The sequence below is a fragment of the Arvicola amphibius genome, chromosome 7, assembly GCF_903992535.2.
Source record: "Arvicola amphibius chromosome 7, mArvAmp1.2, whole genome shotgun sequence".
Lineage (NCBI taxonomy): Eukaryota > Metazoa > Chordata > Mammalia > Rodentia > Cricetidae > Arvicola > Arvicola amphibius.
Window position 1 is genome coordinate 61952157 of NC_052053.1, and position 16321 is coordinate 61968477.

Consider the following 16321-nt stretch of genomic DNA (forward strand, 5'->3'; position numbering starts at 1 on the left):
GCATATCACCATAGAACCTTCACCTGGCATTGGATGGAGAAAATGACAGAGCCCCACATAGGAGCACCAGACTGAGCTCTCAAGGTCCTGATGAGGAGCAAAAGGAGGGAGATCATGAGCAAGGAAGCCAGGACCGCGAGGAGTGCTTTTACCCATTGAGACAGTGGGACAGATCTAACGGGAGACCACCAAGTCCAGTCGGAATGGGACTGATAGAACAGGGGACCAAACCGGACTCTCTGAATGTGGCTGACGGTGGAGGAGGACTGAGAAACCAAGGACAATGGCAATGAACATGAACTCTACAGCATGAACGGGCTCACTGTGAGCCTTGTCAGTTTGGTTGCTCACCTTCCTGGACTTAGGGGGAGCTGGGAGGACCTTGGACTAAACATAGTGAAGGGAACCCTGATGGCTCTTTTTCTTTGGAGAGGGGTGGAGTGGGGGTATGGATGGAAGGGAGGGGAGGGAAGGGGAGGAGATGGAAATCTTGAATAAAAAAATGAGAAAAAAAAAAGAATCACCTGATCTAGGCACACAGCCTGGACTGTCAAGGAAGAGCCCTTTGCATGTCGGCGCGACATCTAAGAAGTTGCTATCTTGTAGCTAAAAATGCTGCTGAATGCTGGTCCTGCAGCATCTTGAAATCTCTTCTCCAGTTCTGTTTTTGTATACCTTTGTCCTGGAAGATTGAAAACATACAACCTTCCTATTAAGTGAAATGTAACCATGAACCATTGTCTAAAGCCGGTTGATCCTGGGACTGCCATGTAGGAAACTTCCTTCACCAGTGCAGAAATGTGTCTTCAAAGTGTATATCTGAGGTTGGAGATAAATGTAGTTTTGAGACCTCCCTCAAGTGGGTTCAAAGGCAATATTACAAACTTAAACAGCCCTGCTACCATGTTTGGGGTACAGAGGGTTTTATTTTCTGGGTTCCCCCAGTACTCCTCGGGAGTCTTCCCTTGAAAGATCTATCCTAGGATCCTGTCATCTGTGGCTGTTTTCTCACTGAGTAGATAAAGGGAAAAGTCAATGGAGGTAACTGCCAACTAAGAGTCATCTGAGTCTTAGCACGATGAAGTGACTGTAAACTGTGTGGTCTCGAAGGCTTAGCTGCATTGATGTTGTCCTGAATTTTTCCTCTGTGAAAGCATTTGGAATTACTGCTAGTATTGTTGGGGAACTGGAAACAAGCCCTCACCCACAGTTCATGAGTAGGTGGATAGGCTGTGAAGACTCTACCCTAAACATGGTGAGGGGAGGGTGGGCTCAGTCGCACCCACTAACCCACACCATGTAGATGACGTCAAGATTTCAGACTGCGTTTGCATCACTATGTGACCTGATAGTCATTTCACCCACATCACCGTGGTGGTAGAAACAGTCCCCATCTTCTTTGGCTCAATTTTAGAGCAGAAGTTTTGTGGGAAGAGGTAAAGCATGGGACGGATAGAAGGGTCACATTTTAGCCTTTGATGGGTCTTTAGGAAGTCAGGCTTCTCAGTCTCTCTTTGTCCAGGATATCTTTGGTTCACGATAATCTCCATCATTTACCCTGGTTTAGCAGATACCATAAACTCGGAACGGAACTACATATTCTACGTTGACAGTTTTCCCTCTTCTTTTGTGACAGCACCAAGTCCTGTGTGCTTTACATTCCGTCCTGCCCACACATGTGATGATAAAGTTTCATTGCAATTTAGTCACAATGAGACATAGCAGCCAACAATAAGACAGAACAATTATAGCAAGGCACTATTGCAGAGCTGAGCTCTGTTTCTTTCTCTCTGTGTGTGCCTGGCTCACTGAGTTTTGGTGCCTCGTGTTGCTGTTAGTCACATACTCCAGTCATGCTCTCCCATGCACAAATTCAATGCCTACTCTGTCTTAACAAAGCAGTTATGGACGTGCATCAGCAGCATGGATTAGCATGGATTTCTTTTTCCTCCTTCACTGTTTCATAGCTAGGACATGTGTTCTTACTGCAGTTTCAACAGCCTTTGGACATAGTTTATCTTTTCTTATTAAATTGAGGGGTTTTAACTCTTTGTTTAAAGAAAATGCTTTGTGATTCTCTTTGGTATACTCAAATTGTCAACATCACTACTCTTGTATTTTAAAATGTTTCTGGGTTTTATTGACTTGTTTGGTTCTCCATTAAGAATTACTGCTTTCTTCTTTATTAAATCCTTCCCCCCAGAGCTCCATGAACCACATGGAAAGGTAGGCAGAAGGAGTAGGGGAACTGGAGTGGATGGAGGAACCAAGAGAACAAGGCCCTCTGAAACAATTGAGCAAAGCTCATATGAACTCACAGAGACGGAAGCAGCAAGCTCAGGGCCTGCATTGGTCTACACCAGGTTTTCTGCATGTATACTATGGCTTTCAGCTTAGTGCTTTGTGGGACTCCTTCCTGAATGTGTAAACGCGTGGGTCTCTGATTCCTGTGCCTGTTCTTGAGGCTCTTTGATTTTTCGGTTGGCTTGTCATGTCCAACTTCAGCATGATGTTTTTTGTTTTATTTTATTGTATTGTGTTTTGTTTTGATCTCCTGGTAGCCTGTTCTTTTCTAATGGCAGACTGAAATGGAGTAGCACCAGATGGGAGAGAAGGTGGGGAGCAGCAGGAAGTAGAAGGAGGGGAAACAGTATTTAGATAAAAAAGAAAAAATAAAAAATACTTTAAACATTAAAAAATAAGGGTATATATAAACCCCACATGGGATTAATACCAAAATAGCATGTGTATAATTTCCAATTAAATGCTTAACACCAATTAAATGCTTAACTGTAGAGATGAGGCGAGCAGGTCTGCTTTTCATCCCGCCTGGCTCCTGCATGGCTAGCTTAGCCCCAGAAATAAAAACACAGAAACTATATTCATTTGAACACTGCCTGGCCCGTTATATCTAGCCTCTTCTTGGCTAACTCTCACATCTTGATTAACCCATTTTTAATAATTTGTGTAGCACCACGAGACTGTGGCTTACTGGCAAGATTCTAACCTACGTCCGTCTTGGGCCAGAGAATCATGGCATCTGCCTGACTCTGCTTTCTTTCTCCCAGCATTCTGTTCTGTCTACTCCACCTACCTAATTTTCTGTCCTATCAAAAGGCCAAAGTTTCTTTATTTAACCAATAAATCAACACAAATCAGAAGACCCTCCTACATGACCTAACATTAAAAAGAAATAAATTACTATTTTTGAAAACTTCAAAAAAAAAAAAAAAGAAATGCTCAACATCCTAAGCCATCAGGGAAATACAAGTCAAAATAACTCTGAAATAGCATTTTATACCAGTCAGAATAGTTAAGATGAAAAACACCAATGATAGCTTATGCTGAAGAGGATGTGGAGTAAGGGGAACACTCCTCCATGGCTGGTGGGAATGCAAACTGTACAACCACTTTGGAAATCAATATGAGTTTCTCAGAAAATTGGTAATCAACCTATCTCAGGACCCACCAATAACAGTCTTGGGCATATACCCAAAGGATGCTCAATCATACTGCAAGGACATTTATTTGACTGTGTTCATAGCAGCATTATTTTTTTATAAGTCCAAGTCCTGCATGTAATATATAATACATTTCCTGTCTGAGTTTACATCAGATGTGATGGCTGGCTTCTCCTGTAGTCTGGCTTTCCACAATTGCCCAGCTTAGGATTTGTCTCCTAATTTAGGTTTCTAAACACTATGAAACACATGTTATAGTTATGAAAGTCTTTGTTTTTCTTCTTTCCAACAAAAAGATTCTCTTCCCACTTTCAAATCCCCTCAGCCTCACCTCAGCATGCTTCACTTGACATAAATCACATCTTTTTGCTACTCTAGGAGATCTTGTGAAGAGAGAGTTTATGCTATGGCAGCCAAAACCTCCAGCCGTGTAATGGGACCACTTCTGTGATCTCATGCTCCTTTGTGTCCCAAGTACTTGGTTCCTGTTTTCTCTCTGACTTACAAACTCATCTTACTTTGTATTCTTACTGTAAATTCATCAAGGCTGGGAATCATGTATGTTTTATTCCATGTTCATAAATACAGTGTAAAGGCTACACTTATCTGTTGATACTGCTTTATTAAAGTCATTGGCAGATGTTAGCATTTTTGTTACCTTATATAAAAAGCTGTGTGTGGAAATGTAAAATGGTTTACATGAACAGGTGCTTTTCCATAAATGAGAAGATTATTTGTAAATTCCTATTCTTACATTAGCACTCTCCCAAGGGTTCCAATGCCTGTTATATAAGTTCTATGCTTGCTTTCTTTTGCCAGTCTTTACTGCCTCTTTTTGAGGGTTTGACTGCATGTTGCCACAATCTTCAGAAAGTGGGAAAAATCAATGGAACTTGGAATTCTGCTTTGATATTTCTCAGAATCTCTTGTTGAAGCATTTGGGGGGAGAATAAAACTTTGATACAGTAGCTTTCAATGTTATCTCTTTTGTATTGATTTCTATTGAGCTCTACTTTTTCTCTACTCCTTTCCCTGTCCCTCCCTTCCCCTTCAACCCTCTCCCAAGGTCCCCATGCTCCCAATTTACTCATGATATCTTGTCTTTTTCTACTTCCCATGTAGATTGGATACATGTATGTCTCTCTTAGATTCCTCATTGTTGTCTAGGTTTTCTGGGATTGTGGTTTGTGGGCTGGTTTTCATTGCTTTATTTTTAAAAACCACTTATGAGTGAGTACATATGATATTTGTCTTTCTGGGTCTTTGTTACTTCACTCAAAATGATGTTTTCTAGCTCCAACCATGTGCCTGCAAATTTCAAGATGTCGTTATTTTTTCTGCTGTGTAGTACTCCATTGTGTAAATGTACCACATTTTCCTTATATATTATTTTGTTGAGGGGCATTTAGGTTGTTTCCAGGTTCTGGCTATGACAAACAATGCTGCTATGAACATAGTTGAACACATGTCCTTGTGGCATGGTTGAGCATCCTTTGGATAGATACCCAAAAATGGTATTACTGGGTATTGAGGAAGGTTGTTTCCTAATTTTCTGAGAAATTGCCACACTGATATCCAAATGGGTTGTACCAGCTTGCACTCCTACCACCAATGCAGGAGTGTTCCCTTTACCTGACTACTTCTCCAGCATAAGTTGTCATCAGTGTTTTTGATCTTGGCCATTCTTACACATAGAAGATGGAATTTCAGAGCTGTTTCAATTTGTATTACTTGGATGACTAAGGATGTTAAACATTTCCTTAATTGTCTTTCAGACATTTTAGAGTTCTCTGTTGAAAGTTCTCTGTTTAGGTCTGTACTCCATTTTTTATTGGATTGTTTGTTCTTTTGATGACCAATTTCTTGAGTTATTTGTATATTTTGGAGATCAGACCACTGTCTTATCTAGGGTTGGTGAAGATCTTTTCCCATTCTGTAGGCTGTCTTTTTGTCTTGTTGACCATGTCCTTTGATTTATAGAAGCTTTTCAGTTTCAGGAGGTCCCATTTATTAATTGTTTCTCTCAGTGTCTGTGCTACTGGGGTTATATTTAGAAAGCATTCAAGTGTATTTCCCATTTTCTCTTTTATGAGGTTCAGGGTAGCTGGTTTTATGTTGAGGTCTTTGATTCATTTGGACTTGAGTTTTGTGCATAGTGATAGATATGGATCTATTTTCATTCTTCTACATATTGATACCCAGTTATGCCAGCACCATTTGTTAAATAAGATTTCTTTTTCCATTGTATATTTTTGGCTTCTTTGTCAAAAGTCAGGTGTTTGAAGTGTGTGGATTAAAATCCTGGTCTTTGATTCTGTTTCATTCTTCCTCATGTCTGTTCTTATGCCAATGCCAGACTGTTTTCAGTAAGGTAGCTCTGTAGTAGAGTTTGAAGTCAGGAATTGTACAGGATTGCTTTGGCTGTCCTGGGTTTTTTGCTTTTCCATATGAAAAAACTCACAAAACAAAGAGTTGAGTACCCTTCTTTGGAGGTCTATGGAGAATTTTGCTAGGATTTTGATAGAAATTGCATTGAATCTATAGATTGCTTTAGGTAAGATTACCATTTTTACTCTGTTAATTCTACCTACCCAAGAACATGGCAGATCTTTCCATTTTCTGGTGTCTTCTTCAATTTCTTTCTTCAAAGATTTAAAGTTCTTGCCATCAAATCTTCCACTTGTTTGGACAGAGTTACTCTGAGATATCTTATGCTATCTGTGGCTATTGTGAAGGGTGATTTTCTTCTGATTTCTTTCTCAGCCCATTTATCATCTGTGTAAAGAAGAGCTACTGATTCTTTTGAGTTAATCTTGTATCCTGCTACATTACTGAAAGTCTTTATGAGTTGTAGAAGTTCCTTGGTAAAATTTTTGGGGTTGCTTATGTAAACTATCATATCATCAGCAAATAGTGAGAGTTTAACTTCTTTTCTTATTTGTATCCCCTTGATCTCCTTTTGGTGTCTTATTGCTCTAGCTAGGACCTCAAGAACTATATTGTCTTGTTCCTGATTTCAGTGGGATCACTGTGAGTTTCTCTCCATTTAGTTTGATGTTGGCTGTTGGCTTGCTGTATATTGCCTTTATTATGTTTAGGTATGTTTTCCTGAGCTAATGAGAGCTCATCAACTCCAGCCAGACAGGTAAGGAACCAGCATAGGTCCAAACTAGTCCCTCTGAATGTGCATGAAAGTTGTATGGCTGTGGCAGACTGTGGGGCCCCTGGGAGTGGCAGCAGGATTTACCCCTACTGCCTGTACTGGCTTTTTTGGAACCTATTCTCTTTGGATGGATACCTTGCTCAGCCTATATATAGTAGGGAGGGCTTTGGACCTTCCCCAAAGCAATGTACCTTACCCTCTCTGAGGAATAGATGGGGGATGGAGTTGGAGGTATGTGGAGGGAAATGGAAGAGGGGAGGGAGTGGGAACTTGCATTGGTATTTAAAATAAACAATAAAGATAGACTGTTTTTTTAAAAAATAAAATAAAAATAATTTTTTAAAAAGATTTTCACTTTAGGAACCATCTGTAGACAGTTGCTATGGGGCCAACCTTGAGGGGGCCACTGATTCACCTGCTAGTGCCCAGTGCATTCCCCAGTAGAGGGCCCTTGATGTGGGAGCACACCTGTCTGTTCTGAGTCATGGTCCCCAAAGGACCATCAATTGGCCTGCAACCACGTTCACTTGCTGGGAAAGGTAATATTATGGACAGTAGAAAAAGAAAAGAGAAAAAGGGAAAAGAAAACAAACCAAAAAACCCCAAATAACAAAACAAAGGAGGAATTTGCAAAAGTGTTAGGCATGCATGCCCCCCTTAGAGATCTCTCTAAACATGCAATCTAGGAAAATTTATATTCCTGAAACTTTATGGAATTCCTTCATTTAAAACTACTGCTAAACTAATTAGAAAGCTTCACATGCTCTTTGTAGGCGGGATGTGTTTCAGCAGCACTGCGGCCGTCATCATCTATGTTTAGATGGAGTCTAGTGGACACGTCACACATATGTACAGTCACATGCTCTTTGTGGGTGGGATGTGTTTCAGCAGCACTGTGGCTCTCCTCTTCTCTGTTTAGAGGTAGTCCAGTGGACACGTCACACATGCGCAGTCACTCCTTCTCTTTCATGATTATAACCCACACTAACAAAGCACAGAAGGGCTGGGTAGGATTCTAACTATAATACTTTGTGTAATTTCCAGAGCATTCTCATCCTGTTGCCCAATGCTTCTAAAACAAACCAGTCAATCTCACACTAACACCAGTGTCGGGCATGACAGCCCTACTCAACTCAAGGCTATTTAGATGCCTATCTCTTACTGTCATTGTTAAAAAGTTTATAACATTCTGGGTAATAGCAGAAAATGGACATGAATCTTCTAAGAGACTGTGTGTCTGTCCACAGTGCTCTAAGCCAAGTGGTCCTAACACCCTGAGTTATGACCCACAATCAGACCTGCTATTCCATCAAAAATGGAGCAGGCAAGAAAGTTCCTGATGAGAACTCATTTTTTTTTATTATTTTAAGCCATTTCCAAAGCAAAAGTACTGTGAATGTCTAGCTAATAGGAATTCCACTATGCTGGATTTGGATAGTTCTCTCTCTCTCTCTCTCTCTCTCTCTCTCTCTCTCTCTCTCTCTCTCTCTCTCTCTCTCTCTCTCTCTTCTCTCCCCCTTTCTCTCTCATCATGACTCCTATCCAACACAGGATTAGGAGCCTCCAGGCAAACTTTAAGATCTTCCTACATACAGTGGTAGCTGTCTTTATAAACACTACACTGTATTTAAAGACAAGCTCAGACTCTAGATTCTCTTGACCTTTTATGTATAAGATAGCCAAGGTACACCTGGCAACAACAGAGTTGAAGGTTAATTTTCTAATATTGACACTTTGTAGCTAAGACAAATGTAAAAACCATTTTTTTCAGTGAAGGAACTTTGTTGAAAGTTGTTTAGAGATTAACTTATTAACTTTTATAGATTGCTGATTAAATTGTTTGATAGCACATTTTCCACCTTAGCCTGATAGACCAACATGTGCTTTGTCTATTTGATACCTTGATTTTGTGGGAGATCCTTATGATATGTGGATGGATGGATGGATGGATGGATGGATGGATGGATGGATGGATGGATGGATGGATGGATGGACAGATGGTTGGACAGATAGATGGATGGGCTAGTGGGTAGGCTGATGGATAAATATATGTTGCTTATCTGAACCCACCATTGTAAGGGAAGTGGTGCCACTTTCTCTTTGGATACTTTGGATGACTTTGGGATACTACCACATCAGCACCACATCCCGAGGCCTCCCATCAAACCCCGCTCTCAGTTCTTCTGTGAACTATTTCTTGTAATATCTGCAGCCCCAGGATCAACCATGTCACCTGGGGACTAATCATTGTAGAGACTATAAGGCGTAGAGCCGATGACAGCAGATCAGGGAACTACATGGCTTCCTGAAAGGTTCCAGAGCTTGCCTTGTCCTTCACCACTTGGAAGGTTTGAGAATCACTGAGCCACTTTTCCCCTTTGGAGTTACAGCATCATTTCACGTAAGTGAGCTCCTTAGGTAGCATAGGAAATGTTAATGCCATTGGCCAAAGCACAAGCTTCACCCATGAGAGGGGACCACTACTTTCCCATAATGACTTTCAAAAATACAGCAGCTTAGATACTGCCTGTTTAGTCTAAAGACAGGACTGTGGCACTGGGACACACTGTCATAATTCCTTGGTGCTATTTCAAGGGAACCATGAGTATTCGCCTCTGTTCCCAAGATCAACTCTTTGGAATCTTCTGATTGTCCAGGTGAGCACTGAGGGCAGAACTCATTTTGACCTGGTGACATGGCTGGGCACCATGGGCAAGCCACATCGTTGTATGGACAGGTGAGCTGGCTGTAGGCACCCAAGTTGCAAATGATACCTTTTTACTGAGGTGTTCCTAAAGCTCTGGGTCCTCCTGCTGAAGGCATTGTTCTAGAGGTATCCATTTACCCCAGGCTGAATCCTGGCATTCATTTACCTTGGACTACAGAAACAACTCAGTGCATGCATGACCCAAGGAGTTGAGGTAGCTCTCACTCCTACCTGTCCTATACACCTCTTTATTGTCACACACCATTGAGACAAAGTAACAAGGCTGGGTCAATTAGTAGAAACACTGAAGTACAATCTCTAAAAGTCTGCGAGCTTCACAGATTGCCTGCTCCTTAGAGGGTGGCATGGCAGGGAACAGGCCAAGGAGAAAGGGGACAAGGGCCACATGGAGAGCTGGTCTCTCCCCAGGAGATCCCACAGAGTGCCAGGTGAGAATGCCCATGGCTGCACCTCAGTTACTGCTACAAACAAGCACACCGGTGAGAAACAGAACTGTGTCTGCAAAGATAAGATCCATACATCTCCATCACAGTCTCAGGCTCTCAGGGCCTGCAGCGCCTGGGCAGACCCAGGACTCAGTGCAGCCTAGCTCAGCGCAAGGCTCAGTGGTGCCCATGCAGAGGACTGGCTACATGCCAAACTCTCAGCAGCACCTTTGTTCATCCCAGTCTTCCCACCTGAGGAGACCATGCAGGGGAAAGCAGCATTCATCAGCCAGCCCAGGACAGCCATGATCAGTTATAAAATCGTAACTGTGGTCGCTGTATGTCTGCTGGCATAATTACATCAGCATGCTAATGTCGTTTTAATGGTCTCTAATGATGTAATAAGAAATAATGGGATTTATTTGACAGCTACATAACCATTAACAAAACATATTAGGCATAACTAGTGCTTTCATAAAAATGCAGATGATATCAGCAAGTACCAGCCCACGTGTCCTGGATTTTCTACCTCTGAAACAATGAGTGGCTCTGAGGATGAGCTCCTAGAGGAAGCATTAGATGAAGATGGCCAAGCAAGGTCATGCTAGCTATGAGCCCACACTCCTGTGGCGCTCTTGAGGTCCAGTGCATGCCGAAGTCACCCCATGGAACATGTGTCCTTATCTGTTGATTCAGAGGATTGAGACATTTAGATACAGCTCATGCACTCGAAAGGGAAGTGCTGCTAACACCGACATGCACACATGCAGTGCACACATGCAGCACACACTCAGCAATGAAGTGACTGGGTAGTACAGACTGCCGGGCAGGTCTGGGGGTTCTGGGGAAGACTTGGAACTATCTGAGATCAACATTTATCTTAGAACTGAGATTAGAACTGAGAATAGGAAGAAAAGCCAGCAGAGATCACGGGGGCCTGAATTACAATGTTACACCTTTGTCAGGAAGGGTGTGTGATGATTCTACTCTAGAAAAGAAGAACAACACATTTTCTTAGCAGATAGGAGGACTATCTTGTAAAATTCACAAAGAAGTCAGCCAGGGAAGCTCAGGCCTTCTCCTCAGAGAGGCTGGGCCATCCTTGTGTTGGGAGCAGGAAGGGTCTGTGGTAAATAGGAAGGTAGGAATGAGGCATAAAAGCCTAGATAGGGAGTGAGAGGGTTGGCCAGCACTGTGCTAGGTCTTCCCTAGAGCATCCCTTTGCCACAGAGCCTCCTCCCCATGCCTGGATCCATGCGTGGTGGCCCTCTCTTCAAAAGTTGCCAGGTATACTGATTACTGTTTTCACTGCTTGGGGATATAGTTCATCATGGCAGGGAAGGCATAGCAGAGGAGACCAAGGCAGATGACCAATTGTGCCCTCTGTCAGAAATCAGAATGAGATGAGAGCTAGGATTCAGGTCACTTCACTTCTTTCTGTAACCTTTTTATTCAGCATGGACTCCTGGGTCCTGGGATGCTGCTGCCAACATTCTGGGTGTATCTTCCCAGGTTGGTTAACCTCCACCCCCAGGCTCCATGCCCCACATGCCAGTGCCGGAGGAGAGGTGTGAAGGCTGCAGAACAACTCCACCAGCTTGCTCTTGTATCAGCAGGCAAAGGGGGCATACAAGGGCAGCAGGGACAGCATGCCTCTTCAAAACTCAAAGTCTTGTGACCTGCAGCCTAGCTTCCACCTGCCAGCTGCTGCTCCACCAAGAAGGGTTTTGTCAAGGACAATGATGAGTTTCAGTTACACCACACCAGGGCACACTTTGGACCAAAGGAAACTCTATGTGCTGGGGGTGGCATGGAGGGCAGCAGAGAATCTGTGTGCTCTGATTTCCTCTGTCCTGATGATTGCACAAGGTGCCTGGGCTACAGTTGCCTCCCATGAGGTTGGCCCACCCTGCTGTGCTCCAGTGGCATCAGGTCTTCATGACATCTGCCTAGTCTCCTACAATATGGTCACTGTCAACCACAAAGCAATCAAGGTACGCATCCACTCTCACCCTCCCTCAATGAAAATGGTGCGGTCCAAGGCCTGCAAAATGCTCTTGCCTCATGTCCATTTGGGTTAGAGCGAGAGCTGAGCCTGGGTTCTGCATCGCTCTGGTCAGAGCGAGGACTGAGCCTGGGGTCTGCATCACTCTGGTTAGAATGAGGGCTGAGCCTGGGGTCTGCATTGCTCTGGTCAGAGCGAGGGCTGAGCATGGGGTCTGCATCACTCTTTGAATAATCCATCACACAGACATTAGCACACACCACACACTAGCCACTGAGTCAAAAACACGTCCAACGTGTACCTGGGACCAAGAGAAGCAGTGGCTGAGGGTATCCTGGGGAACGAGACAACATGGCCCACCAGGACAGCCCCCCTACTCCTTAGAAACATTAGAGTTGGATCCTCCTTAGTAAAGCATCCCTGGCTCCTCTGAAGTTCTGAACAGGGAGAAGACCTCGATGTTTGTAGGACTGTGATATTCACAAAGAATTCAGACAGAATAGCTCAGCTAGCTAGCTGGAAACAGCACCCACGTGCTGGCACTCATTTTTGGACCTGTGAGTATGCCAGGTCTGTACCAGGTTCTCTCTCACCTTTCACTTGGTCTGTGTAGTGCTATCCCCCCCACACTTTTTTTCTCTGGGCTCCTTGTCATCTCTCCTATCCTGTCACCATGTGTATGGGACCATTGATGGTTATTCCCCCACCCCTCTATCTGCTGTGCTGTCTTCACCCTGCATGTCCTGAACATGAAAGCTCCTGGCTCCTCTGTAGACACTGCCTTTATGTTGAGTGAGTGTTTAAGTGCATACATGCCAATGCAACGAACATCACATAATACGGGTGGAATCTGTTTGGGGATCTTTGTGCGTTCTGGTACCAGGTTAGTTGGGGACCTCTTCTTAGATGTTCCTTAAAATCTATAGCAAGTAGTCAGATCTGAGGCAAGGATAGTGCGGATGCATGGGATACCTAACTAATAAGACAAAGTTGGATAAACTACAATGCACCTCTTGTAGGAAACAGCCTCAGAGGATCAGGGACTGTGTAACGTGAACAGGTATACCTCTCCAATGCATAGGACAGGGACTCAGGCCAGCCTCTCATTTAGTCTCTCCAGTGGCACCCTGCCCAATAATCGTACAGTATAGCTAGTAAGCATTCATACACAATATCTCCTCCAGCATCCACACACCATGCAAGGCATAGACGTACATTGACTCTCATCAAAGGGACAGGGCCTTGGCTGAGGTGTGGCTGAATGTCCACACCTCATTGAGGTGTGGCCTTCAAGACAGCGTCAGACTCTTGTCCACAGAAGCAACGAGTCTAGTGTGGCATCTCTAGAGGCTCTTTTCCAGAGCCTGGAACCTGTCCTGTTTGTTTCAGAGTCAAAGCAATGCAGGTGCAGTGGCCCCAGGAAGCTGGCCTCCACCACACCATTGCTGGGAGAGCAGACATCTTGTAATTAAATGTAGGTTTCAGCTGTATTTAAATAGCATCGCAAAGCCCAGAGGAATTATCCTTTCATTTCTATTCTAAACAGCTACTCTCCGATACAATTAACAAGAACCCCAGGCACGCAGCTCTTTTCATCACAAACCAATTTATGAGCCTTACACAAAGAGAGGCAAGCACGGGACAGCAGGCCTGGAATTCAGTACTTACTTGACGTCTGCAAAGAAGCTGGAAGGCACCCGGAGGATGTGGGCAACTTCATCCATCAGCTGTTTCCCCTTCTCTGGACTTAGGGGGCTGGAGAGGAGGAAGAGGAATTCCATTACTAAAGCAGAGCAGCAGGTCCTGGGGGAGACTCTCAGCTCCTGCCTGCCTTTTGTTATCGGACTGTCAGTCCTGGGGACTCATTTCTCCTCAGCATGTGCCCCCATCCAAGGCCCTGCTGTACTTCCTGCTTTGGGATGTGGACTACTGCTCCCCAACAGCACTCTGGGAGAAGGTGCTGCTCCCTCCTGATGGGTACTCTGACTAAGCCCCTGCTCTGGGAGGGGCTACACCCTAGCACACCCTGTATTCTAGAGTCTGCTGTTTCCCTATGCGTCCCAGCTTTGGGGAGGGCTTTCAACACTTGGCCCACTTGGGAGCTGCTGCTACTGGACAAATGCTCACCCATGCTGGGAGGTGGGCTGCTCCTTGACACATGCTGTGCTTGGGGTCACTATCCTCCCCTCTGTTTATTGCATAGTCACAAGCTACCCTCTTAAGTGGCTGCTGCTCCCAGACAGACATCTGATTCTCCAGGGGAGGGGATACTGCTGGCCAATGCAGGGCATTCTCCAATACGCACTCTCCTAGGGAGTCCTCCCACAGACAAGCCCTAACTATAGGGTGGGATTGTTGCTCTCCTACTTGCACCCCAAAACACACTCCTTTCTGTGGGGTGCTCTCTGAAGCAAGCCCGGCTGAGGAGCCTGCTGTTCTCTAGCACGGCTTGCTCTGGGACTTGGGCACCAGGGGATCAGGTGATTCCTCAGGCGTGATGAATCACCTGATTTTCCAGCAATCAGACAGACAATACGGTGCAAATGGAATTGTTAGGAAGTGTAATGGGCCTGCAATGCTGCCACAGGCTCATCTCAGCTTTCAATAAAAATATAATAAAGAGGTTAGAAGGGAGAGGAGGAAAAGAAAGGAGACGAGGAGAATGAACGCAGAGCAGAGGCCGAAAATCAGATTGCTGGGAGGCGTCGGGCGCACAAAGGAAGCAGCCGCTTTACGGACTCATTTCTAACACGAATTATAATGCTAGGGAAAGGGTATTTAAACACCACAAGCCAGTCACACACATATGCCAAGCGAGCAGGCTTAAATGGTAGGCAGAGGTGCACGCAGGAAAGTTCGCCATCCCAGGAGGATACTGGGGCTGCAGCTCCCCATCAGGCCACAGGGAGAGCAGGAGGCAAGGACCCAGTGGGCCTGGAAGTTTTCAAAAGGAACCCTGAGCGCCAGAATTCGCTTCACAGATCACAACTGTCTGTTAAATCCTGTTAGTGCCACTTCAGAGAAGTCTTAATTCATATTGTTAGAGCAGAAAAGAGGCTTTTGGTCCAAGGAGGCTTTGCTACCTTTCCAGTCAGCAGAGATAGAAAGGGTGGGGTAACCATCTCTGCTCCATAGGACTTGCGTTCTCATAGGGAGATGCGCAACAGAGACAGCAAGAAAGCAAGTCGTTCACTACAAGTGCAAGGATGCAACCCCAGATCCAGGCATGTCAGGACAAGTGCAATGGAGTGATCCCAGACCCAGCCACTGATGCACTCCCCTGTGTCAGGTGCATTTAATTTGTCAGGATGAGTCACTGGTGCCCTTTAGGAAGGGAGAGAGGATGCAGACACGGAGGAACAATGTGAAGACTTAGAAAGCTGCTGTAGTCAAGATCCATCTAAGACTACCCGCAGCAGGTCACCAGCCTGGGGCAGGTCTTCCCTCAGCCTGCTTTCTTACAGCACACAGACCACCACCACCGGATATGAACCTGGCCCTCACATATCAATCACCAATCAAGAAAATGGACTGCAGGCTTGCCCACAGGACAGCCTGGTTGGAAAACTTCCTCAAATGAGATTTGTGCTTCCCAAATGAGTCTAGCATGTGTCACGTTGACACAAAACTAACTGGCACACTCTCTAAGCCCCACTTCCTCAGGTCCCCTTCGCCTGTAACTGCCACCAATCACTCATCTACTAACCACAGCCCCTTGGCCCTGCCTCCTCTCCTTCACCTAAATTCCAGTCCTCACATCGATGGAAACCCTTGGCTGGTCACTCCAAAGATCTTGCAGGTCTGTATGTCAGTCCAGATTTATAACTCATAGAGAGTAGGGCCATTTCTTTTTTAACTAGAAAGTTCCATGATGACTTGCTCTGACTTTACTACTTGTGTTGTATCTACTATCTCTATCTCTGCTACTTACACTAATTTCATTTCTAGATTATTTACTACCAAAGAGTGAGGAGGTGAAGTGCAGACTGACTTTGTCATGGCCCTAGCCCCACATACCTCATGGTTTTCTCAGCCCTATATAGGGAAAATGGCGATTATAATCCACAGCAAAGCTACTTAGCAGGGCCCTGAATAGGAAGTTCATGAATCAAATCCCTCTCTAAGCCCTTTGCCTCCACAGTCAGACAGACACCCCCAGTCACACTAAACACAAGTCAGGGAAAGTTGCCCTTTCCTGATTCCCCATCACGGCCAGAGCTGCAGGCAGGGCATGCTCTATTCAACACCCTGTGCAGATTGTGCTCAGATGAGCACATGGCTATCTCCGCTATATTTTAAAATGCATAGCCATCATCTGTCCTTTCATGGTCAGAACTTCCTAAGGAAGCTGCTGGAGTTAATCTGGAAAATCAATGGGCAGGCTCAACAGAGCAATTCTGGCTGTCTCTGTGTGGCAGCTGCCACCCTGATCACCTGGAGGAGAGCAAGCACTGACACTTGCTGTTAGCTGGATTCACAGATGGGAGAGCCTTGAGTACCCTGCCCCCTAAACACACACACACACACACACACACACAC

The 16321-nt window shown here is 44.8% G+C and overlaps 1 protein-coding gene across 1 annotated transcript in view; it reads right to left on the minus strand.

Moving 5' to 3' along the window:
- Nucleotides 1–16321, minus strand: part of Ptprn2 (protein tyrosine phosphatase receptor type N2) — a 761869-nt gene that overhangs the window by 370782 nt on the left and 374766 nt on the right. Inside the window, 1 exon segment of the mRNA XM_038337154.2 lies at nt 13451–13537. Coding sequence (XP_038193082.1) covers nt 13451–13537 — 87 coding nt within the window.